This window comes from Trifolium pratense, linkage group LG4 (assembly GCF_020283565.1).
Source record: "Trifolium pratense cultivar HEN17-A07 linkage group LG4, ARS_RC_1.1, whole genome shotgun sequence".
NCBI classification, from domain to species: domain Eukaryota; kingdom Viridiplantae; phylum Streptophyta; class Magnoliopsida; order Fabales; family Fabaceae; genus Trifolium; species Trifolium pratense.
Window position 1 is genome coordinate 15764080 of NC_060062.1, and position 23819 is coordinate 15787898.

The window sequence follows — 23819 nt, forward strand, 5'->3', positions numbered from 1 at the left end:
TGTTTGCTTCAAATTCTTGGTTGGACAAATTTCTTTAAGTTTTTTAAATTGAAAATTATATCTATAGATCAAAAAATATATAACTAAAATGATGAATAAACAAAAAAAATTAAAAAAATGATGAAATTTTAACTCAATCGGTAAAACGATCAAGTTTTTAGGTCGAATTTATGTGATCATACTTTGAACTTCGATTCCTTTATTTATATGTGTAAATTTTCAATAATTATTGTGATTTTGTTTATTTATTATAAAAAAAATTGATGAATAAGCAAAAATAAATAAATAAAAATATGTTTATTTAAAGGATAAACAAATATTAGATGTGAAGTTGGAAGTATCAGCTCCTCCATTGATTTAGGAGAAAAAGAAAATGAAGACACTATACATTGAAGGAACAAACCTTATTAATTTACCATTTTACCACTCTTCCCAATTCCCTTCACCAAACCCAAATGTCCCATTCCTTGTTCCTTTTCCTTCCAAACAGATTCCAAAGTTAACTCCAAAACCTTATTCCATTTCTTTCAAAAAATCTCACTTTTCTCCAATTCAAGCTTCAATGGCTTCATCAACTCTCACAGACACAAAAAAACCATTCTCAGTTCTCTTTGTCTGTCTTGGAAACATCTGTAGAAGTCCAGCTGCTGAAGGAGTTTTCACTGATTTGGTTAAGAAAAGTGGTTTTGATTCTAAGTTCAGAATTGATTCTGCTGGTACAATCAATTATCATGAAGTGGGTATATCTGTAAATGTTTTTACATGAAATAAAAATATCATTTTTAAAAAAACAAATTGATTTTTTTGGTTTTTTTTATGATGGGTTTTTTCAGATTGTTTAAAAAGATGATTTTTTTTTTTGAAGGGTAATCAAGCTGATTCAAGAATGAGGGCAGCTTCAAAAAGACGTGGGATTGAGATAACTTCAATTTCAAGGCCAATTAAGTCTTCTGATTTTGTTGAGTTTGATCTTATTCTTGCTATGGACAAGCAAAATAGAGGTAGGGTATGAGATGTTTTAGTCTGAATTTTTATGGAATGTTTTAGTCGTATGAGTTTGTTTCGATTCGTCTTTTTTTGTTTAATGTGTGTTTGGTTTGGTGTGTTTAATAATGGATTTTGTTGTTTTTGTTTTAGAGGACATATTGGAAGCTTTTAATAGATGGAAGTTTAGAGATCCTTTACCTGAAGATGCCCACAAAAAGGTGAGCAAGCTCATCCAACCCCGGTATCCACGGTAGTATTGTTAATTGTAGATCACAGAAAATATTGGTTTGATTAGATTATGTGATGTTACAGTGCTATTGTGCGCGCTGCTATAGCCATTATTTGACAATACTTTGTACTAAGCCGCACATTGGAGAACAATTGCTGTTTGTTAAAATTTTGCTACGTTATAGCGCTGCTATTTGAGAATGCTGAATTCCAAGGGAAAAAAAATGGAAGTTTCATACATACTAAAAGTAATTAAGTATTTTTTGGTAGGCCTAGAGTAAGGTCTTAGGTTACTTGAAATAAGGACTTGAGCTTCCTTATACTTTAGTTCGTCTTGAATAAAAGTTTTGTTGCTTTTGTTCTGTATATGTTTTTCAAGCGTGATGGGGAATTTGGGATGTTGCAGGTTAAGTTGATGTGCTCATATTGTAAGAAACATGATGAAACTGAAGTCCCGGATCCTTACTATGGTGGACCTCAAGGTTTTGAGAAGGTATAGTGTTCCTAATAGGGTGTTTTTGTTGATAATTTGTTCATGGTCGTTTATTGGTTGACTCTTAGTTCATTGTGCAGAGTGAAGTTGAATATCATTTACCAGTGCAAAAATAGTCTTTTCTTTTCTTTTTTTGACAAAGTGCAAAGATAGCCTTGAATTATAATTTATGATACTATTCTTAGTTGGTGCCTTTGGTAATGCACTTCTTTGTCATTGGATTGCATAGATTTCACTGCACATACTTGGTACTTGAACTTATGTGCTAAAGTCTTTACTAAGAAATCTCTGCTTCTAGAAACATTTTTAATTGTAACATTTTTGTTTGGTGACTACAACCATGATATTTCAGAGAATTGTAAAACTACACTTGGAATTTAGAAATAGTAAATAATAATTGATTTGTTGTAAGCTAATAATACATGTCAGGTCTCAAAAAAAAATTAATGGCTTGAATTATTTTCTGTATATATATTCAAGATAATTACGCTTTGAATGAAAGACAAATGGGCAACAAGTTGCATCGTTAACTCCATTTTGGATGGCAAAAACAATTCTCTTAAAAGCTGCATCTAGAGAACAAGGAAACACGAACTTTGCTGCAAATAATTCTGAACTCCTGGTTGATTATCTGCTTATTATCATTATGTGGCACTTGCAGGTGTTAGATATGCTTGAAGATGCTTGTGAATCATTGCTGGAAAACATTTTGGCTGAAAATAAACATATACAAGAATCCTAATACCTTTTTCTTCTTTCCTATTCATTGTTCTGTTTGCCATTGAATACTGAAACTCAGCAGATTATAGCACAGTTAAAGATAATTTTGAATCTGCTGACATGCACATGAGAAGAATGATGACATGGTACTGCCTTGTGACACACAATGCTGCATTGCGTCCAGAGTTCAGATTTCACTTCAAAGTTAATTTGGATGTTTTTAATGTTCTTCTGCACTACTGGGTGTGATGAGGGTAATGTATTTAAGTAATTTTCAAGTGAAGTTTTGACTGTTAAATCAGGGAATATTTAATGTATTCAGGATACTATTTGAGAGTTTTAAATAAATGAAAAGGAATTGAGGGACTTGTTGTAATAATTAAAAAAGTCAGACTAAAATAGCTCAAAAAAATTACTGAGAAGTGAAAGTGTAAACTAGAGGTGGCAAATGTGTAACCAAACCAATAATATATCTATGTGAATGAACAAACTTACAACTGCATTACAATACAAGCTGAACCTAGAATTTTGCTCTTTAAAACTCCTAAATTGCTTTTAGGCTCCACAAAATTTTGATCTTGTCCTTAATCATAGTTTGGCGATATGTTCCAAACTCAAATTTTGTTTTGAAGAGAGACTCTGCTCGATGGGTTTCAGGACGTATCTTCCGAACCTGGTCAATCTATACACAAGAACAGAATGGGGCCTCCATTTGTGTTTCGAAGCTTCAAAATTTGATTTAGACAGGATTATGGCAGGTACGGGGCAATCCAAAAGATGAGATAAGGTTTTAGAATAGTCATCAATAATCACTCGATAAGACGAAGATCTTATTGTGAGACAACTATCCTCAAATAAATAGTCCAGGTTTTAGTGTCAACCATATTCGCTAATATCAAATGACGACTCTTCAATCTCTATCCAGATAATGCCACACTGGCTCTGAAGTTACGATAAGGACTCGAGGATTAACCAATTAGATGGGGAGAGCAATATAGCTCAACGCTATAACTACTATAAATAGGGAGTTCACCTTAAAGATACACTCACTTAATTCATACTTTATTCTACCTTATTTTAACATCATAATGTTTTACTAAATATCGCCCCTCACTTTGGAGAAGAAGCGTAAGATAAGTAGGAAGGTTCATCACCTATCCATGTGAATCATTGTCTTTTAAGCCAGAAACAAAAATTAAAATTGTATTACAAATTGTGGTGCAATACAAGTTATATTAGACACATGAAAACAATGTTTCCAAGTTGTAGATTAAAACATAAATGTTTCCAAGTTTATAGATTAATATTTACATTTCCATGTAGATGGTTTAAGAGTATGAATTTGCTAAGTGGACATAACAAGAATCCACAAATCATATATGCATTTATTCAAATGTAAAGTCGAGACTCCAAACAACTTGCAACTCCCTCCGAGTAGTCAATGATACTTCGTCAAATATAAAGGAAATATGGCTAAGAATGTTGAGGAAAGCTTGAGGATTCTTCGAACACTTTATGTTTACATTAGAAGAATGTTGCATGCAAAAAAAAAAAAAAAACCTTAAAACCAATTTTGCCAAAGCTGAAATGGAACAAATTGCCCATCTCAACAAGATAAAGGGGAGGAAAATAAGATGAGGGAGTCACCCACAAATGGCAATGCACAAGGAATAACCTTTACCTTGTGACAAATAAAACCATCCTTACATGATAACCTGTATGACCTTTCAAACATGACAAAGTTTTTTCTTTTGGTACATCAAACATGACAAAGTTAATTATCACTTTGTTAACAACCTCATATAAAACAAACGCAAAATAATCATGTACATAAAGCATTTCCCGTTCAAATACCAATGTTGTGCAAATTCTTGATACTTACTATCTGGAATAGCTGATGTCTAGAAAATGGCATTGGTTCAAAAGAAATAGCCAAACAATATAAATGAAGTTTTTGGCGAATTTACAAAATAATAACAAAAATCTAACAATTATAGTATTATAATGAGTCTTGGATTAGTCCTAATGCTTTCTTGATACAACTAGGTATTTCTATCTAGTCACGTTTTTCTTGTCACAAAAAACGGCTGCTCTCCCAACAAAAGGATGCATATAGCTAGGGGCTAATGTCATGGAAGATCCATTTGATGATCATTGTCATTGTCACCTTCATAATATTCATCGTCGCGCTGGATGTGCTTGTCTTGAGTGTGCTCTGGAAAGAGAATTAACACATTTATTAAACTAAATTATGGCACCAAGTCAATATAGAGAATAAAGAAAAAGTATTTTTTCCTCCTTACGATCAATGCGCTCATCAGGGTTCTGCAAATCTTCATCAAAATCAGGAATGTAGAAGTCAGGTGGGACCTGCAAGTAATGCACAAAACGTTAGTACCACCATTTGGAAAATATTAGTAATTTATTTATTGGCTCGATCAGGTTTGGTTAAAAGTTGTTTGATCATAACACCACAGAAGAAGGTTGAATTCAAACCACCCTAGTCCATAAAATACACATACTAACTAGAGATAAAGAAAGATTAATCCTGAAATTCCAAGTTTACTAACATGTAATAGCCTAAACCTAAATGATACATTTCAGTCTCATGCCTGACTTTTAATCACCACCGTCCCCAGTCAAGGAGGAACTCACCTCTTGCATTTGAACACTCGGAGCATGTTGGATGCAGCGTAGATTCTCCAAGACTTGCATTTTTATAGTGCTAAGATATGACTTGCTATTCAAATTTTCCTGATCAATTCAAAGAAGAAAATTAATTAGAACATAAACACACTTCGCTGCACATTGCAAAATCAGAAAATATAAACTGAAATTATTGCAATATGTACATATATTTGATCACATCTAATGTAAATTGGAAGTGTCAAAATTCAGACAAGAAACTCAAAATCTAAAGTCAATTTAAAAAACAAAGAAAAGACTAGATAAATAAATACAGTATGCACTAAACTATAGAGAAATACATACTATGTGCCCATTTGGAATCTTCAATGAGAACTCTGGTCCAAAATATTTAATATAAACATTCTCCGGGATCTCTGCACAAGACAGTGTGAAAACAAGAAGATATAATTTAGAAACAAGATATGATTTACATCTAAAATCCTCATTCAACTCATTGGAAAAGAGATACATGAAATTGCCATAAACCAAACATCTCAAAATTTAAGCTGACAGGTGAAAACACGTGAATAATTTCTAATAAACTCTCACATAAAAGATCTTAGCACTTCAAGCGTGAATAACACATAAGACCGCCTATCTTATGCCAAAACATAATTTAAAAAAAACAATAGAAGGTGAGAGGGTGGTGAGGGTCAAATGTTATAGCACTTGGCCAAGCTCTTAAGCCATATCATGAACTGATTATCCCAAAAGCTTAAGATATTAGGCAAAGAAGTATGAATGATTTTGTTATGTTTCTAAAAAAATAATTTAGTAATTTGCAGTGTCACGACAAAATACATAATCTATCAGGGCGTAAACTTTCAAGCAAAAGCAACTGGTGAAGGTTTGAAAAAGGAAGGGCAAACCATATTAGAATCGTGATAGCCAGTAGTAGGTCACAAATTATTCTCTGGGCAGATATTGCAGGAGATTGCAATGAAGAAATTACAACAATAAGGCATTGCAACCTCTCATATCATACGCCTCATAAGGGAAGCTTTCTCCATCATTCCAAGAGTGTGATGTGAAACCCAAAATAGTTTTTAAAAAAATACATCACAATTCACATGGCAGTATCTTTGTGTGTGTATATATATATATATATATATATATATATATATATATATATATATATATATATATATATATATATTTTATTTTTTTAAGTTTTATCAATGAATATTAAATCCAATTCATGAAAGAAAATAAATTTCAGTAAAACATAATTCAACATTTGCAAAGAGGCTAACTTAATATACCTTCTGGAAGTTCCGTATCTAGAAGAACTCCAGTTTCAACAGTCCAACATCGAGCAACATTTTCTTTTGTGTATCCCCCACCTCCAGTAACCTGTGGTATAAATCCATTCATGTAAATCTGACTCATGGTGCAAGTGAATGGAAGGCAAATATAAAGTGATATAAACCCACCAGTAAGGGCAAATTAAATCTCTTCACGAATCTAACACATTCAGCATGGCCTGTACAATAGGGACAAATATTTATGAAAAATGAGGAAAGGGTTATAACAGAATGATGATATTTTCATCAGAATAGGAAATTTACTGGGAAATAAGCACCATCAATAGAGAGATTGAAGCAGCCCAAGCGATCTCCAGCAAGCGAATCTGCTCCACATTGGAGAACTATCGCACCAGGTTGATATGTTTCAACTACTTTGGAAATAATCTATATCACAAGAATTTCAAAAGGTTCAGAGAACATGCCATCAAGCCAGAATTAACACAATGAATGCCTTATTGAAGTTGCAATTCGGCCAAAAGAATATAAGAACTGAACTTACAGTCTTGAAAAGTCTAGTGAAGCTAGAGTCGTCAATTCCATCCTTGAGTGGGACATTTATGGCATAAAATTTCCCTTCTCTTTCTCCTATTTCCTTCAATAAGGTAAAATCAGTTCAAATCATTCCAATCTATGGAGAACTTCCAAAATGTTGCAAACAAAAAGGATATTCAATTTAGCATATACACTACAATTATATAATTGAAGCATCAATCTTAAAAGAAATAGTGTCATTACCACTATTAAAACAAGGAAACACACTAAAAATACAAACAGAATAAAGAAAATCACCTTAGCGTCACCGGTTCCTGGAAAGAACATATCTCCATACTTGTGAAAACTGACAGTCATCACCCTGTCATGATAAACATAACCATTTATTAAGAAAATAGAGAAAAAAAACATGTGCAGTAGTATGGCACATTGTCTCCATATATAACATGAAAACCAAGTTCTGTCTACCAACCCAGAATTTTACATTTAGAAGAGAATGAACAAGGCATGGTTTGTTGCTAATAAGCTATTCAAATGTAATCATCTAAGCATATGAATAAAAAAATTATACAGCTACTATCCTATTCCTAGGTCAAACTTGATAGTATTGAAGAAAACACATAAAATAAGGTTTGTTAGGCTAATCATACTAATAACAAAATATAGCCCTGAAATAATAATATTGTTTTGATAACTTGAAGATTCTCAACACTTTCACCTTCCTAAATCTGATAAGATAAATCTGATAAGATATAAGAAACTATCAGACCTGTCAGTAAAGTAGAAGGCTTCTTCTACACCATCACCGTGGTGCACATCTATATCGATATATAAAACACGTGGATGACATTTCAGAAGCTCTAAGATCCCTAAAACCAAGTCATTGATGTAACAAAATCCAGAGGCTTCACATTTCTTGGCATGATGGAGTCCACCAGCCCAGTTTATAGCAATATCGCACAGCTGATTGTTCAATCGACATGCAGCATCTGCAGGTACATATTAGTCAGCATATATTAGACAAAACAATGCAAGACCAAAATCAAGGGAATCGCAAATATAATTGTAAGAATATTTGAAAAATATATAATCATATCATTGTATCTTGGAAAATTTACAGTATCCTCCCTATCTCTTTTGAGTCATGTCAATGATGAATGAATTATCCCATGGGTATGATGCACATCAGCCTCAATTTCAATTTTAGTACACTAAATTTTTGTGTCATTCATATGGCTTAAGCTTCCAGATGCCGTTTTTAATGAATCCTGAGTAGATTTTTCTGTGCAAAATTTGCTTGATAAGAAATTTCCACTTATGATCATTCAAGTACAGTTTATTCTACCTTGCTCATGCAACATTCCAACAACTTTTCAGGCTGGCAGTTATTCCAGCCTCTCAGTAAGTTGTATAATAGACTTTAGCTTCAATAGGAGTGTCAGAATATACATAAATATCTTGAAATATCATCATTGTATCTTAGAGGATCTCATTAGATCGATGCATGTTATCTTATATTTCATGATTAGTTTCCTTATTTCAGGAGTCTAGTATATTGGTATAAATTAAGGTAAATGCTTTATTTTCTGCACAACTAGTTCTTCATATCAATAATCAATTTCAGTTTCTTTAGCCCTTTTTCTTCCTCCCCTACCTAAATCCCTTATACCTATATATCAACAACAAACATATTACCTAAAGTTCCACCAGCGTAAATCTGACAAAATTCGAATAAGTTGTCAAATACAGGGCAGTCTTCTCCGAGATTATCTGACAGAAATGATCAACAATAGAGGTAGAACTTGTTATTATTAGTTACACTATGAATAGAAAATATTAAGGTAAAAATTTAAATTGCAATATAAACACTGGGACAGGAAAACGTTAACTTGAGAAGTTAGATATCAATTATTTAAAGCAAGGATGCAGGCTATTATTGAAATGAAAAATAACAATAATTTCAGGGTTAAAACATTTGCTATCTTTCATAGAATTTCCCAACCTCCACCCGTTTTTTTCTCTCTCTCTCTCTTAAAAGGTGAACTATACTTATTTTGCAGTATGATATGCATAAAACTATTGTAAGAATAAAAACCTTGAAGTCAATCAACAGAACTAACAACAGGAAAGAGTTTTCCGTGGTTTAAACTTAAAACTTAAGGATGCGGAACACAAGTTTAATGATTATAAAATTCAAGACAAATTATGATGTGAATCTTTAGAAGCCAAAAGAAATTAAATCATATACACTCAAACTATGGCCTCAGTTCGAAAAGTTCAGTCTCTATAAAAGTTTATATACTTCCTCTTTCCCTCACTATTTCTCTCAGACAGAAAATATAATAAACAGCAATAAATTCTATCAATGTTTCTTATTTTGTGTAAAAGAAAAAAACTTAAAATCACATGGACATGTCAATCCTATCAATGTTTCTTATTTTTTGTAAAAGAAAAAGACTTAAAATCACATGGACATGTCAGTTTAAAATTGAGAAAAGCGTACATTTGGCCAGTTCAGTTGAGAACAAGTGCTGAGTGTCAGGCGTAATCCTGTGCAAAAACTCAACATAATCAGCAGAATGAAACTGGGCAAGCTCAACAGGATAAGCTTTGTGTGGGCGCTGCATCATATACAAAAAACAAATAATCCAAATAACATTATTTACGTAATCTGCCACAACAATCAACAAATGGCAACAAAATACCAAACATACAAATACAAATAAAAATGAAACCGAACACAAGTGTTACCGACATAAATTTCCATCTTCTTATGAAGATCATACGAGAGAACAAGATGGTGAGTCATGCAAAGGCGGTGAGGCTTCATGGGATGGTTCGGCCCAAAGTAAACACTACCCACGTCACCTGCAACATGAAAATTTGAGTAATTAAGTTCAACAAAAACATGAATAATCAAGGTCTATGAAATACATGAAAATAAATAACTAATGAGTACTTAAGATCGAACAGCTCCTCACATAACTTGAGTGCTATTAAAGGTACTACGTCCCTTGCATAACAGCAGGAAAATTAAAAAAATAAAATGCAAATTGATTCATAGTGACTAAGTGACAACAAAATAATTAAAAACTTGATTAAATTTTTGGCCCTTGTAGATTGACTTTAACAGATGGCCGATTTTGGTCAATTCAGCTTCAGTTGATTAAATCAAGTTCACATACTTTTCAAATCAGTGAAATGTGGCCACCATTATTTCTCTATCAAATTTTTTGGAAAATGGATTGTAATGAATATAGGCCCAGAGAATAAAATAGGCCCAAATTGTAGTCACTCATGGATTCTAGATCCTTCCTCTCTATTAGTGAGTCACTCATTATCTAGAATGTTCTAGATATCTCTTTAGGATGAGATGCTAGAGAATATGCCAATTTCTAGTCTATATATAATGGCATTAGATGAATGTAATAATCAAGCAAAATGAATGAAGAAGTTAGTTATTGTAGCTTAGTGTAGTTTGTTAGTAGTTTTTAGCAATTATCTCTTCAAGTTATGAATAACCAAAAAGTTGTTCATAACAATTGGTGCTTTCATTGAGAGTTTTTCATTGCCATGACTTCTCTCTACCATAACCCGTTTCTCTACCACGATCCAACCATCATCAATGTTCACACCTTGTTGAAACCACAACAGTATCAACAACCATCTTACATTCACACTCGATCCTCACCATTTGCATCATGCCCACCCTTCTGCCAACAACAACCATACGGGATTTCCAATCCACCCTCCACCTTCACATCATCACTCACACCTCCTAACCTTACCCATATCAACCCTCCAAACCGCAATAACAATCTTCAATCCATTCTCCAGCAACTCAAACACTCTCAACAAATTTGCCTTCAAACCATGTCCAATTGTATCGATGCATTTTCTGCCCTCAATGCAGATCTAACATCTTACAACTATTTTCCCACCATTCCATCATCCTTCACACCTCAGGACCTCACCTACAATAACATTCATCCCACGCAACAAAATACCTCTGTTTTGCAGAATTCTTTCAACAACCACCAACCACCCCTCAACAATTCCACATACACAGTCATACCCACCATCTTCACGCCGCCACCACCACCACCACTCAAAATCTCCACTCATCCATACAAACCTCCGGCAACTTCCCAAATTCTTCCATACAATTCCAATCACGTCACCACTGAGATCGACGCTGCCAAGAAACTTGTCCCAGATCTCTCAATCCTTTCCAATTCCGCTCCTGTGTCTGAAGTCGTTGGCGAACAACACGTTGCTATTGGAGAGGATTTCAACGATGTGGCTTCATCACAGCTCATACCAAATTTCACTGCATATTTCTCAACACCTGAAACTGACGAGAGATCAAGTGAGGATGACGTCACAGTGAAGGACCAAGAAGAAGTTAATCACCGATTAACTCCATCAATTCCTCCGCCACGGTACAATTCAAATTGTGTTACCTCTTTCACCATCAAGTCCTTTGGCGATGTTTCAAAGAGTTTGGTTCCGGCGAAGCACCGTCCAATCTTTCCCACTCGGCCTTTACTTCTACCATACCGTTTCACCGTCGTGACAAACAACGACAACACTCATTCCGGCGCGACAAAACGACAGGTACTGAATCACAAGCTTTTCGTCAGCAATTTTGAAAGCTCCTTTGGTTTTCATGTTGGGTGCACCTTCAATTTTGATCTCGGCGGTGACAAGTTTAGTCCAACGGAAAATTCTTGCGTCAATCGTTGCATTTTCTCTCTGTTGTGGGTGCCATGGGATAGAGGAAAATTGTGGGTTTCCAGCTTCCTATTTTCGGCAACTATTTTGTTTCTGGTGAGAGGCGCCGCTTCTGGTTCGCCGAGGGTGCCATGGAGCTCAAAAACGCCGATGAATGCACTCATCACAGTTGCTGCAATGCACGTGAAAGGGAGAGGATGCAGTAAAGTAAGGGTAAATTGGGAATTGGAGTCATTAAAATCCTCTAATGATTTAATGGGCTCGTCTCCATACTTGTCCCAAGGTGCACTTTCACATTTGGCCCATGCTGCTAAGAAGAATTGCATTTTGAGCAAGAATTTGGGAATAAGTCCACTCAACACAATTTGAATTTTCTTTGGGTTTTGATTAAATTCTACGTTGCACTACATTGTGGATTTTGTTAGATTACACCTTGAGGACAAGGTGATTCTGCAAGACTAATGGAATGTAATGAATATAGGCCCAGAGAATAAAATAGGCCCAAATTGTAGTCACTCATGGATTCTAGATCCTTCCTCTCTATTAGTGAGTCACTCATTATCTAGAATGTTCTAGATATCTCTTTAGGATGAGATGCTAGAGAATATGCCAATTTCTAGTCTATATATAATGGCATTAGATGAATGTAATAATCAAGCAAAATGAATGAAGAAGTTAGTTATTGTAGCTTAGTGTAGTTTGTTAGTAGTTTTTAGCAATTATCTCTTCAAGTTATGAATAACCAAAAAGTTGTTCATAACATGGATCCACTCCTTCAATCCATCCATCCTCTCCATAACAAAATTATAAGTAGAAGGGAAGAGAGAAGATGATTAAAGACAACCTCATATGACATGACAGTCCATTGAAAGTAGAAATCCAATACGACCGATAATTTTTGTGTCCAATTACTAATGTAGCGAGTTAAAGTGGACAAACGTTTTTGATGTAATAACAGTCTCAGATGCCACAACAGTTGACTTTGTGGCATGACATGTCCATCGTAATTGCCATATTATCAAAAAATGTCATCCACATTGGCTCACTCAATTGAACATAGCATTATCAATTGGACTGGTTTTCAATAATTTGAAAAATACGAGAACCTATAAAGCACTGAAATAGACAAGGACAAGACGCAACACTAACATGTAGACACCAATAACAATTTAAGAAAATGAAAGTGACTAAATGTAACTACATCAGTCGGTGTCATGTCGGTGTAAGACACTGACACGTGTCATGCACCATATATGCTCTTCGATATGAAGTGCCAGTTCTATATAGATGAAAACCTTATTATTGTTATTGATTTGGAGGACCAAAACCACTTTGGGCCTTAATTGACTTATATTTCAGAATATTTTATGAGACTGTTTGGAAAAACTTGCGAGAATATTTTATGACAATTTTCATAAGTTTTTTCAGCTTATTTTGGTACGTTCTCAAGTATAACTTACGAAAACAGTTTGAAGCATATATAAAATCATTTTATCTTTTGCTACAAGAATAGCTTATGTAAGTTTATACATAAGTACTTACGATGATAAGTGTTTGTGCTATAAGCTGCAAATAAGCTCGTGAGTCAAAAAAAAAAGCAATTAAGCCGAAGAAATGCATCAACCTAAATTTCCGACGGTTACAGTTTCCAAAACATGAAAATCCTTATAACGTTCAGCTAACCAAAAAAAAACTGAAATCTAAAATCTACTTAACCACCACAGAACCAAACACGCGAAAAACAGTTATAGACGCAGGTTTCATTTTTCACAGCTAATTTCTCTTGCAACCAAACAAACCATTCGTCTAACAAGCAAATGGATAAAACTAGGGTTTCGACATGGAACAATAAACAGAACTATAAATTTTGAAATATAACGATTCGATGCAAAATAAATCGATTCCGCATAAGAAGAACGCGATTAGAGTATAAAAATGGATGTGGATATAGAAGAAATGGAAAACGCACCGTCGTAAAAGTAAGCGATTCTGTCCTTGGAGCGCATGATTTGAAGAGAAAAGTAACGATTGAGTTTTGGAATTAGCGAAGGAAGAGAATAGTAGGCACCGCAGCACTACGGTGCCATTATCAGTCGCCGGAGCTTTTTTTATGCTGTTTTTCGATTAGTAACAATCCCAGCACAGGGACAAGTCGATTTATGATTTTATCCAAGGTTAATTATTTTGTTTTTTTAATTTAATTTATATGATCCATTTGCCCCGACTTTTTTTTTAAGCTACTTTAAGATTAAGGCAATATATAAGAACTTTAAAGTTTAAATGTAAAGTTGTTTGGCAATTTTATATTTTTTTCTAATTTAATTATAGTTATGTTTAAATAATTTGCTATCTTTTCTAACAACGTTTGTTAAATTTTTTTTATTGAAAACATTGATCATGAAAAAAAATATATAAGTGAATGAAATATTTTATACAGAATCTTTTACGAAAGATGACTAATTTTGAGAATTTATTTTTAATAAATTTAAAAGAGTAATTATACGAATAGAATTCAATAGTAATATATAAACTATAAAATTATAATTATCCAGTAAAATGTTTTACCATTATGATTTTAATATTATGTTCTCGTGTTCTATATTTTAATTATAATTCCTTCAAAAAAACAAAATTAATTATGATATGATAATAGTATGTTAGAATAGCATTGTACAAATATAATTACAATAGCACTAGACGAGTATATTTTAATTTAGTCATAACCAAAAAAATCTTTTCAATCAATATTCTAGAACCAAAAAAAATATATAAACAAGGGTAGAAATTAAAATAAAAGATACTATAGAGTATCGTGATAGAAAAATAAAATAAAAGATAGGTTAGTCTAAAATTATATAAAGTGCTGGAAACAAAAAAAAAAAAAAAAAAAAAAAGAAGAAGATAAAGTGATGTATAAACAAGGGTAGAAATTGGCTTTAGCATTGTGAGGTGTGAGACTGTGAGAGAAAATTTGTATATGATGTTGAGAAATTATTAATTTGATGTTGAGAAAAATTAATAGTTCATTATACTTTTATTTATCTTTATGCAAGAATGATGGGTAAAAAAATTAAAGATTAGAGTGGAAATAGAGGAGTGAAGAAGATGGATTTTTACAAATGAAAGAGTGAGAATTGTGATGAGGAATGATGTTGAAGCAAATCATGAAGAAAAATTTATATCTTTGATTTGTTGTTGTTGAATGGTAGATCTATCTTTGTGTTGGTAGTTTATGGCAGATCTGCAACCATGTAAATCTCAATGAAGGAATGCAACAATTGAATTTTAAATAAAAAAAAAATTATAAGAAAATAAACAAAAAGTTATAAGGTATGTGAGTAAGAGAAGAATGTTTGTGTTGGTAGTGTTAGTTGTAATTACTGGTTATGTACGATGTTGCCATTTTTCTTTCTGTTGAGAAAGAAGGAAAGAAGTTTCTGCCGAGAAAGAAGGAAAGAAGATTTGTGAGTAAAAAAAATGCAAATAGTCGTGCGATCTCAATCCTCATTAGCCAGCTTGTCTGTTGCCTCCATTACTACAATGTTCTTATACGTTGGATTAAATATAACGGTTCATACATTAAACACTAATTAAAATATAAAAAAATAAAGACACGTAATTTGTCCTCTTTCTCTAAGATTGATCGCTTTCTTTATGGCTTTTACACAGCAAAAATGGAGGGCGCAACACCACTCCACCACCCAATGGTTCCACTTCCACACACTTACGACTCTGTATCAATGGCTGCAGATGTTTACGAATTGCAAAGGCTCAACTCCAATTTACTTTTTTAAGTTTTTTTCTTTCTAATTTGATATTGCATCAAATTAATTATTGAGATTTATTTGTTGTTATTGTGATGCTCATGTTCTTCATTTGAAGTATTTTTTATGATGAATGATTATTCTTGAACCAGGGCAAATATGAAAGTTGCAATCCGAAGAATTAAAAAAGTTCTATGCAACTGCATAAAATTGTTGTGAAGAAAAAAGGATTATGAGTATTGAATAGAAATTGCTCATAATGAATTTTGTTTGGAAAGAAATTGAATAAAAGTTTATTGACAGAATGTTAAGAGGAAAGTAACAACATGTCGGTGCCTTTGCACTCCATTGTTGCGTTGTGTGAAAGCCAATAAAGAAAGGGGACAAATTTTGTGTTTTTTTTCTTTTTCTATAATTGGTTTTAATGTATGAGCCGTTAGATTTAATTCAACGTATAAGAATACTGCAGCAGTGGAGGCAGCAAACAAGCTGGCTGCTAAGGATCCGGATTCATAGTTGTGTTGTTTTACAACTTGTTGAACCGGTAAGCAGGTAAAAGCATACAAAATTTGAGGGTGACGTGCCTTCATAGTATATGCGTTTGTTAAAAGAGTGTGTTTGTGACCTTAGCATTACTCATAAAGAAATAGATAAGCAAAAATGATGTATTAGTAACATAGTGCACAACCCTGACCGGAGAATACAAAATGAAGGAATGAAGATGAAAGAAAACATTGCGACAACTTTTCTCCTCTCAACATAAAGCATCAATTTAGGGTTATATATTTTATTATGGGATTGTGCCTTATGTTTCTATTTAGGCAAAATTATACCAGATATCCTTTATTTTATTTATTTGTAACACTTTGGTCATTTATCAGTTTAATTGAAGAATAAAGAATGAATAACAGTATAAAAGAAGAACAACAAATATAAATGAATTTATTCATTATTTTCTTTTTCATGTTAGTTTTTCTACACTTACGCATCTAATTAAATAATAAATAAAAAACAAATTTTCTTTACTTATTTGATTTCTTCATTTTTTTTTCCTTCCAACCATCTTTATCATACTACCATTTTTTTTCTTCTTTAGATTCATTACCATATAGCAGATTTATACATGAATGTGTTATCTTTTAACAGAAACTTTCTTCCGATCACAACTAGACAAAGTTAAAAAAGTTAGCATTAAATGTATTTTTTCATACGCTTTTTTTTATATCAATAAAAAATAAATAAACACATCTAGAAAATATAAAAGAAGAGGGGTTGAAAATGGGACCACGAAAACAATTTGGATCTAAAAATGAAAAATGAGCAAGAGAAAACGAATGAGACATTCAAATAAGTCTTATTCATAAAAAGTGCAAATATGTCAATAACTTACACTAAATACATTTTTTTGAAACATGAAAGGTTGAGATCCAAAGATTAAATTTGTTGTTGTTGTTGCATGTATGATAGAAGTGAAGAAGAATAGTTTGAGAAGTTTCATGCCAAGATCTTGAGATAAATAGGTCCAAAAGAGAGCTTACATAATAGATGTTACAGATATGATCCTAAACTCCATGCATGAGCTGAAAGCTGACTGATATTTTTAAGCTAATGTTAACTGTTGTTTTGCTGTACATTCTAGACACGACTGTATGTGTGTGTGTGTGTGTTAAGAGTCTTAAATTAGATATGATACAATATGAAACAGTATTTATGAGAAAATGATATTCTTCAGTGAGTAAGTCACATTCTAAAATTGGAGAGCATAGTGAATATAATTCAAAAGATTAATATGTATTTAGGTATGTTTGTTGAATTACATCGTTAAGTGTACTAGTACTAGGTGTAGTTTCAACATCGTCTTGAATGTGTAACAAAGGTTTTTTAAGATCATCATCAAACCTATTAATCTATCTTTTTTGTTCCAGAGACAAAGACTTAATATTCATTGAACCTACAAAAAGAAATCAAAGAAAAATAGATGAGAAAACAAAACTACTATACATTAAAAAATAAATCTCATTTTGAGATTGAATAACTTAATTGACAAACCTTTGGAATTAGAAGTGCAAATACTCTTGCAGGAACAAGAACTGTTGCAACAATGCATTGTTGGCTTGATAACAAAAGCTTAGTGAACATAAAATCTTAATCTTAATATTAAACATTTGTATAGGGTAGATTTTTCCACGTGTCGATTTTATACACAACTACATCAAAGATGTCTTTCACTAAATTCCAAAAACTTTGCCACAATTATCGAACAACATGTGGCTTCTACAAGAATCAATGCAAGATGTGTTCTATGTTGGCCCAACTTCAACAAGGCCCAAATACAAAAATAACCCGATCCAAACAATATGCCAAAACAAACAAAGAAGTCAAAAGATAAAAATATTCATCCACCAAACTCACGCACGCGTATTCTTCCACCTATAAAGCCAAAGTCAAGCATACTAGATACAAACAAAGGCAACACTTCATATGTCTCTCTCAACCCCAAACCATAGCAGCGCATAGCTAGCTCTTCTTTCACCAAAATTAAATTCAAAGCTTCAAGCATCTTATATTACCATCCCTAAATTTCAAAAATTGAATCTCAAAGCATCTTAACAGACATGATTTCATTACCCTTTGTTCTCATTTTTTCTCAAATTTAAATTTGATTTCCTCACCATCTCTGAGATTTCCCTTTGCAGCCATGGATGAGCAACTGACTAAGATTCTTCAATTTTTTATATCTAGGTAAGTTTGATTAATCTCAATTTTATATTTCAAACCATAATATGTACTGTCTATAAATAAGGGGTTGTGTTGAAGAACTACTCACACCACAATCTAACATCTTCTTCCACTTTTCAAAATGACTTTGTCAACACTTTCTAAAACCTTTGACAAAATTTCCGATGTTAACTCTTCAAAATCTTCTTGGAACATCAAAGGAAAAATGATTAGATTGTGGGTTGTGAAAGACTTTAACAACAATGTTATACCCTTATCTAGGCATGGCAATGGGGCGGGGCGGGGACGGGTTTTGCCCTCCCCAAACCCAAACCCATAAAGTTCGGGTTTCCCCAAACCCATCCCAAATTCGAGCGGGGATAAAAATGATAACCCCAAACCCATACCCAACGGGGATCGGGTATCCCCATCGGGTTTCGGGTATCCCCATTACGCCTCTTTTCACATGAATTTAGATTATATTTTAGTATTTTTTTATTAAAAAAAAAGTTAAATGTCCAAAATTATTTTCTCTCAACAATATTTTTTAAATAAAGAAAAAAAAAATAGAGAAATCACAGATAAGGGTGTTGAAATGATTTTGATGGACTCTGAAGTTTATACCCTTCTCCTATTTTTTGTTGTAACAAAGTCACTTTCGTATTTATATTCATATTTTGTTAAGTGAGGTTTTTTTTCTTGGTGAATTGTTAAGTGAAATTTTTAAGTCACGTTTATCTAAGTTCTATTTTTATTTTGTTGTAACAAACATCATTTCGTATTTAGATATATATTTTATTAACTGGATTTTTTTATTTTGGTGAATTGTTAAGTGAAATTTTTAAGTCATGTTTATCTAAGTCCTATTTTTTGTAACAAACCATCACTTTTGTATTTACAGATAGATTTTGTTAAGTGAGATGTTTTTTATATCCAATTTTGATTTGTCTAAAATAATTGCAGGGTAAAAGAGTTCATTGTTCCATAAAAAAAACTCTTCTTTACAAGTTTCATAATGATGTCAAAGAGGGCAGAGTTTATGCATTTGAAAACTTGGATGTGGCTACCAATGGTGGTAGCTACAAAACTACTAGACATCCATATAAACTAAACTTTCAAACTTAAAAAGGCAGAGTTTTTTTTGTCCTATTGTATATGGACTAATCCACCGTAATTGGTATATGAGATAATCAAACTTAAAACCATGATAGAATCACACTTCAAGATTCCAAGACAAAATCGGTAGACTAATTCAAGTGGATTATAGATGTAACTTTTAATAAAGAACTTAAACCAATTATACATAATTTTGGTATTATAAAAAATCCTTGAACTATGTGCAATTTGTTTCAAGATGTCAAAAGATATGGAGTAAATGAGATGAATATGTTGTTTTCAAAAGATGTCAAAAATAAACATAAGATACCAAATCTATATATATAAATCCTAAATAGTTCTCCTACTACTCCTCTAAACCCTAATCCATATAAATCCTAAATAGTTCTCCTACTACTCCTCTAAACCCTAATCCATTTAAACCAATGAATTTTTTTCATTTAGCCATGTGAGCCACTTAAAATGCCACATCACTTATCCTTACATTATTGTCATCTCTATCTATCCTTTCTTTTCTTTTATTTTTTATTTTATAAACCTACAACCATATTCTTATAAATGAGTTTATTATAAAAATTGGAAAGTTTACTCATAATTCTTATTCATGAGACCTTTCATTTGCATAACAGTAGATTTTAATTACACATCACTTTCTTTAATGCAAAATAACTTTTTAGTTCACATATTTATTTGCATTTGCACTAACTAAAGACCAAGTGATGTGATTCTTCCATATATATTTACTTCCATTCTTACACCTAGCCTTTTCATTTTGTATCGCCAACTTTCATGTTTTCATGTTTAGGTAGGACAACTTCTTTTGAAGGAAGGTTAATATAACTTTGTATAGTTTTTATTATTATTCTCAACAAAAGGTAACTATTTGTAGTACAATTGTTTTATTTTGGGTCTTAATATCTTGAAGATAATTTTACTCATGACTATTTTTCATGTAAATGAGGGGGCTTCTATTTTGTACTTTTGTTGCATCATTATTGTTCGGGAAATCTATAAAAAATAGTTGCTCATGTAAGTATATGTGTATCTTTAACACTAATATTTTCTAACTTTAATTATTTTTTAATTTCTTTAATCTTATTGTGATATATGACTTTTTTTTATTTGACTTGAGAGAAGAGAATAGGAGACTTCTATTTTCACTTTTGTTGTATCCTTGCTTATGAAAAATGATTGGTCGTATAAGTATTGCAGTCTTTTTGGTTCGGGTAGCTAGGACAATGTTCCTCTAAAGGCTAATATAAAAATAAAAATTCATGTGAATTCTTAACGTATTGTCTTATATATATATATATATATATATATATATATATATATATATATATATATATATATATATATATATATATATATATGACTTAGGAGAAGAGGATAAACGCTACTATTTTCACTTTTGTTACATCATTACTTATGAAAAATGGTAGCTCATGTAAGTATATTTTGTCATCTTTTTAAGTGATTTTAAGATTATTTTATACAAACTTTTGAATAGATTATTTTGAGAGATTCATATAAAGATAATGTGAAGTATTTTCATTTTTATTGTGAGCCGCAATGGCAATTTTATATCTGATAAGTGTCCAATTTGAGTTAAAAAGCATTATAAATTTTGGGCACTTGACAACTTATTTGAAAAGAATTTGTGATTAAAACCCCCTATTTAATGTAAATATTGTCATGGTCAAGAAATAATTAATTCCATGGTCAATTATATGTTGTCATTACCATAGTTATTTTGAAGAATGAGTTAAAGATATTGCTAATCAATGTTAATGAAGAAGATACCAAAGTAACTTCAAATGTGATGTATAAATAAGTTTTTTAAATATATAAACATCTATATATATATATATATATATATATATATATATATATATATATATATATATATATAATTCCTAGATAGTTGTGCAATCACTAATCTAACCACATTGTATGAGTATGACCACAAACCGTTTTCATAGTGACATGACAATTTATGGATTACCAACTTATTTTGGTAGATGCAATATGATCCATTGTAATCTTTTCGAAATGTATAAACACATCTTTAATATCTATCTTATATTTACATCACTTTTTTTTATTATTATTATTTTGTTGTTTTTGATGTTATTATTATAATTTTCATAATACTTATTGTTTCAATTTATGCGAATGATTTTTCAACATTATAATATAAAATAGCGCATAACACCCGTGCATGCGATGCACGGGTGTTATGCGCTATTTTATATTATAACGTGGAAAAATTATTTGTATAAGTTAAAACAATAAGTATTATGAAAATAATAAAAACAACAATAAAAATAATAATAATAATTATTATTATTATAATCTAAATATAATATATTGATATAAAATATGTGTTTATACATTTTGAAAAACTTCTCTATACACCACATTTGAAGTTACATTAGTATTTTCTTCATCATCATTGCTTTAAATAATTATATATTATACTTTGTTTAGCTAAATAAAAATAAACGATTATTGATTAAAGAATTGACCTAAATGTAACTATGTTACTATGTTGCACAGTAAAAAACAATGTTACTATGTTGCACCATAAAGAATATTTTTTTAAAGCTAGATATTTTTCAAGAAGGAGTTTTATTGATGTGAATTTGGATCATAATCCGGATTTTGTTGTCATATAGGGTGTGGAAGGATCCTTGGATAAAATATAATTACAAGACTTTTAGATTAAATTCCAAGCCATATGGGTTGGAAACATATATGAAAATTTCACAAAAAGTGAAAGTGTTTTTGTGGCTAGCGGCGAGAGGTTGTTTGTCTACCTACAAGGGAAAGACTAATAACTAGAGTCGGAGTCCAATGCACAGATCGACTTGTCCCTATGTGGGTTCTTTCGAAAATGATTGGCATATCTCTTTTGGTTGTAATAAGGTTGACGAGTTATGGGCTGAAGCGAGGAAGTGGCATTTCATAAGCGATAAACTGGAAATTGCGGATGGTTTTGTGTCTCTATTTTTCCAAATGTTAGAATTATTGTCCCAAAAGAATTTGTATATGTTTGAATGACTATGTGGATCATTTGGAAGCAAATGAATGATAAACTTTGGAACGATGTTGATACACAACCTGCTGCTTCGGTTATATTTTAAAGTCATGTAAAGCTTTACTTTCTTTGTATTCAAACTTTAAGATAAGTTTCATTAGGCAACAAGCAAACAATGCGGCTCACATAGCATAGGCGTCACTGTCTTATTCTAGTTCCCAAATTCATGATCATTTTCGATGTTGTATAGAACATGTTATTATCAATGAAATGAATTGATTTGGTTCTTGTCAAAAACTATGAAGAAAGAAAACATATTAATAAATAAAAAATAGAAGTCGTTTTTATAAAATCATGGTGGCTTTCTAATTCAATCAAACTTGCCTTAAATTCAATCATGCACTAATTCTCTTGATGCAACAGGTTAGCAACTAAAAACAAAACAAATAACATAAATCAAAACAAAATTCATAACTCCTGAATACAAAGGAAAAAAGAAAAAACAGTATTCCTAATCTAATTCGGGGTTAGTTCTGACATCAAAAACGTCTCTATCTTCATCATTCCATTGAAATCTCTCTATCTTTCTTTCATCTCTTTTTTCCAAAGAAAAAACGTATTAAAACAACAACCAATGCAATTCCACCAGCAGACCCAGCTGCAACAACTGGCCAATTTTTCTCCAACCCCTTCTCATTCATATTCATCAAACTAAATTCCAAAACCCTAATTTTCTCTTCCAATTCCCTATTCTCTTTCATCCATTTCTCAACCTCATTCTTTTTCCCTATCAAAACACTCTCCAATTCCTCAACCTCTCTTTTTTTCTCATCAACTTTTTCTTTCATCATTTCCTCAACCCTAACACTCTTACTATTCTCCTCAACCTCTTTCATTTCAATAACTCCAATTTTTCTCTCCAATTCCCTAACCTTCATTTCCATCTCCACATTTGCTTGTTTCAATTCTTTCCCTTCTTTTTCAATCACCTCAAGCTTACTTTCTTTTTCTTCTAGAATCTTCCTTAGTTTCTCTGTCTCCGCTTTCGATTCCACCACTTCTTTCCGAAGCCTCACTGTCTCTTTCTCCAACTCTATCGTTGAGTCCAAATCCTTACGTAATTTCTCGATCTCTATTTTCATTTTCGATATCTCTTCGTTCTTTTTGGCGTTCTCGGTTGATAGCTCGCCTTTTTCGCGTTCTAGAGCCGCGATTATTTTCTTATTTGATCCCTTTCCATTCTTTCCGGTAAAATCTGTCATTGCAATGAGTTATACAGGAGAAAACAATGCTTAGAAATTGAAATGGAAATTAATGTTGAAGAGATTTGGATCATTGCATTGAAGATTTTGAAGAGTGATTGTGTTGTGTTTTTGAATAAAATAAACAAAGAGATTGAAGTGATTGGAATGATGTAGATTGTGAATGTCGGAATGAGTGGAAATTATTCCAGGAAAATTGAGAGGTCATGAAGACCATTTTTGAGAAAATTTGGGAGGATTTTCCGGGAAAATGAAGAACAAAGTATTTAG

The 23819-nt window shown here is 32.0% G+C and overlaps 3 protein-coding genes across 3 annotated transcripts; 1 reads left to right on the plus strand and 2 right to left on the minus strand.

The window, feature by feature from the left end:
• The first annotated feature begins 336 nt into the window (after positions 1–336).
• LOC123924702 (putative low molecular weight protein-tyrosine-phosphatase slr0328) lies at positions 337–2938 on the plus strand. Its single transcript, XM_045977657.1, has 5 exons — positions 337–736; positions 866–1001; positions 1138–1205; positions 1622–1708; positions 2370–2938. The coding sequence occupies exons 1-5, from the start codon at positions 374–376 to the stop codon at positions 2448–2450; spliced, it is 735 nt and encodes a 244-aa protein (XP_045833613.1). The 5' UTR covers positions 337–373; the 3' UTR covers positions 2451–2938.
• Positions 2939–4255: 1317 nt separating this feature from the next.
• On the minus strand, positions 4256–13826 carry LOC123924697 (histone deacetylase 9). Its single transcript, XM_045977653.1, has 14 exons — positions 13619–13826; positions 9671–9783; positions 9419–9536; positions 8611–8685; positions 7685–7904; positions 7213–7276; positions 6923–7015; positions 6699–6807; positions 6550–6599; positions 6379–6469; positions 5420–5490; positions 5084–5182; positions 4732–4798; positions 4256–4643 (listed from the first exon to the last, which is right to left on the minus strand). Exons 1-14 carry the CDS (start codon positions 13653–13655, stop codon positions 4558–4560), a joined length of 1293 nt encoding a protein of 430 aa, XP_045833609.1. The 5' UTR covers positions 13656–13826; the 3' UTR covers positions 4256–4557.
• A 3529-nt stretch (positions 13827–17355) lies between these two features.
• Positions 17356–23549, minus strand: LOC123922173 (peroxisomal and mitochondrial division factor 1-like). The gene is made up of 3 exons (XM_045974918.1): positions 22920–23549; positions 17463–17540; positions 17356–17364 (listed from the first exon to the last, which is right to left on the minus strand). Exons 1-3 carry the CDS (start codon positions 23547–23549, stop codon positions 17356–17358), a joined length of 717 nt encoding a protein of 238 aa, XP_045830874.1.
• Positions 23550–23819: the final 270 nt, after the last annotated feature.

Bases quoted from the DNA above. Each gene is read 5' to 3' on its own strand.
- LOC123924702 (XM_045977657.1), top strand. From the start codon at position 374: ATGAAGACACTATACATTGAAGGAACAAACCTTATTAATTTACCATTT. The intron at 737-865 runs GTGGGTATATCT...TTTTTTTTGAAG, and splicing joins GTACAATCAATTATCATGAA to GGTAATCAAGCTGATTCAAG. The intron at 1,709-2,369 runs GTATAGTGTTCC...TGGCACTTGCAG, and splicing joins GACCTCAAGGTTTTGAGAAG to GTGTTAGATATGCTTGAAGA.
- LOC123924697 (XM_045977653.1), bottom strand. From the start codon at position 13,655: ATGCGCTCCAAGGACAGAATCGCTTACTTTTACGACG. The intron at 8,686-9,418 runs GTACGCTTTTCT...CATTTCTGTCAG, and splicing joins CTCAACTGAACTGGCCAAAT to ATAATCTCGGAGAAGACTGC. The intron at 6,470-6,549 runs GTGGGTTTATAT...TTTATACCACAG, and splicing joins GATTTAATTTGCCCTTACTG to GTTACTGGAGGTGGGGGATA.
- LOC123922173 (XM_045974918.1), bottom strand. From the start codon at position 23,549: ATGACAGATTTTACCGGAAAGAATGGAAAGGGATCAAATAAGAAAATA. The intron at 17,541-22,919 runs GTTGTTGTTTTA...ATGTTCACTAAG, and splicing joins CTGCTGGTGGAATTGCATTG to CTTTTGTTATCAAGCCAACA.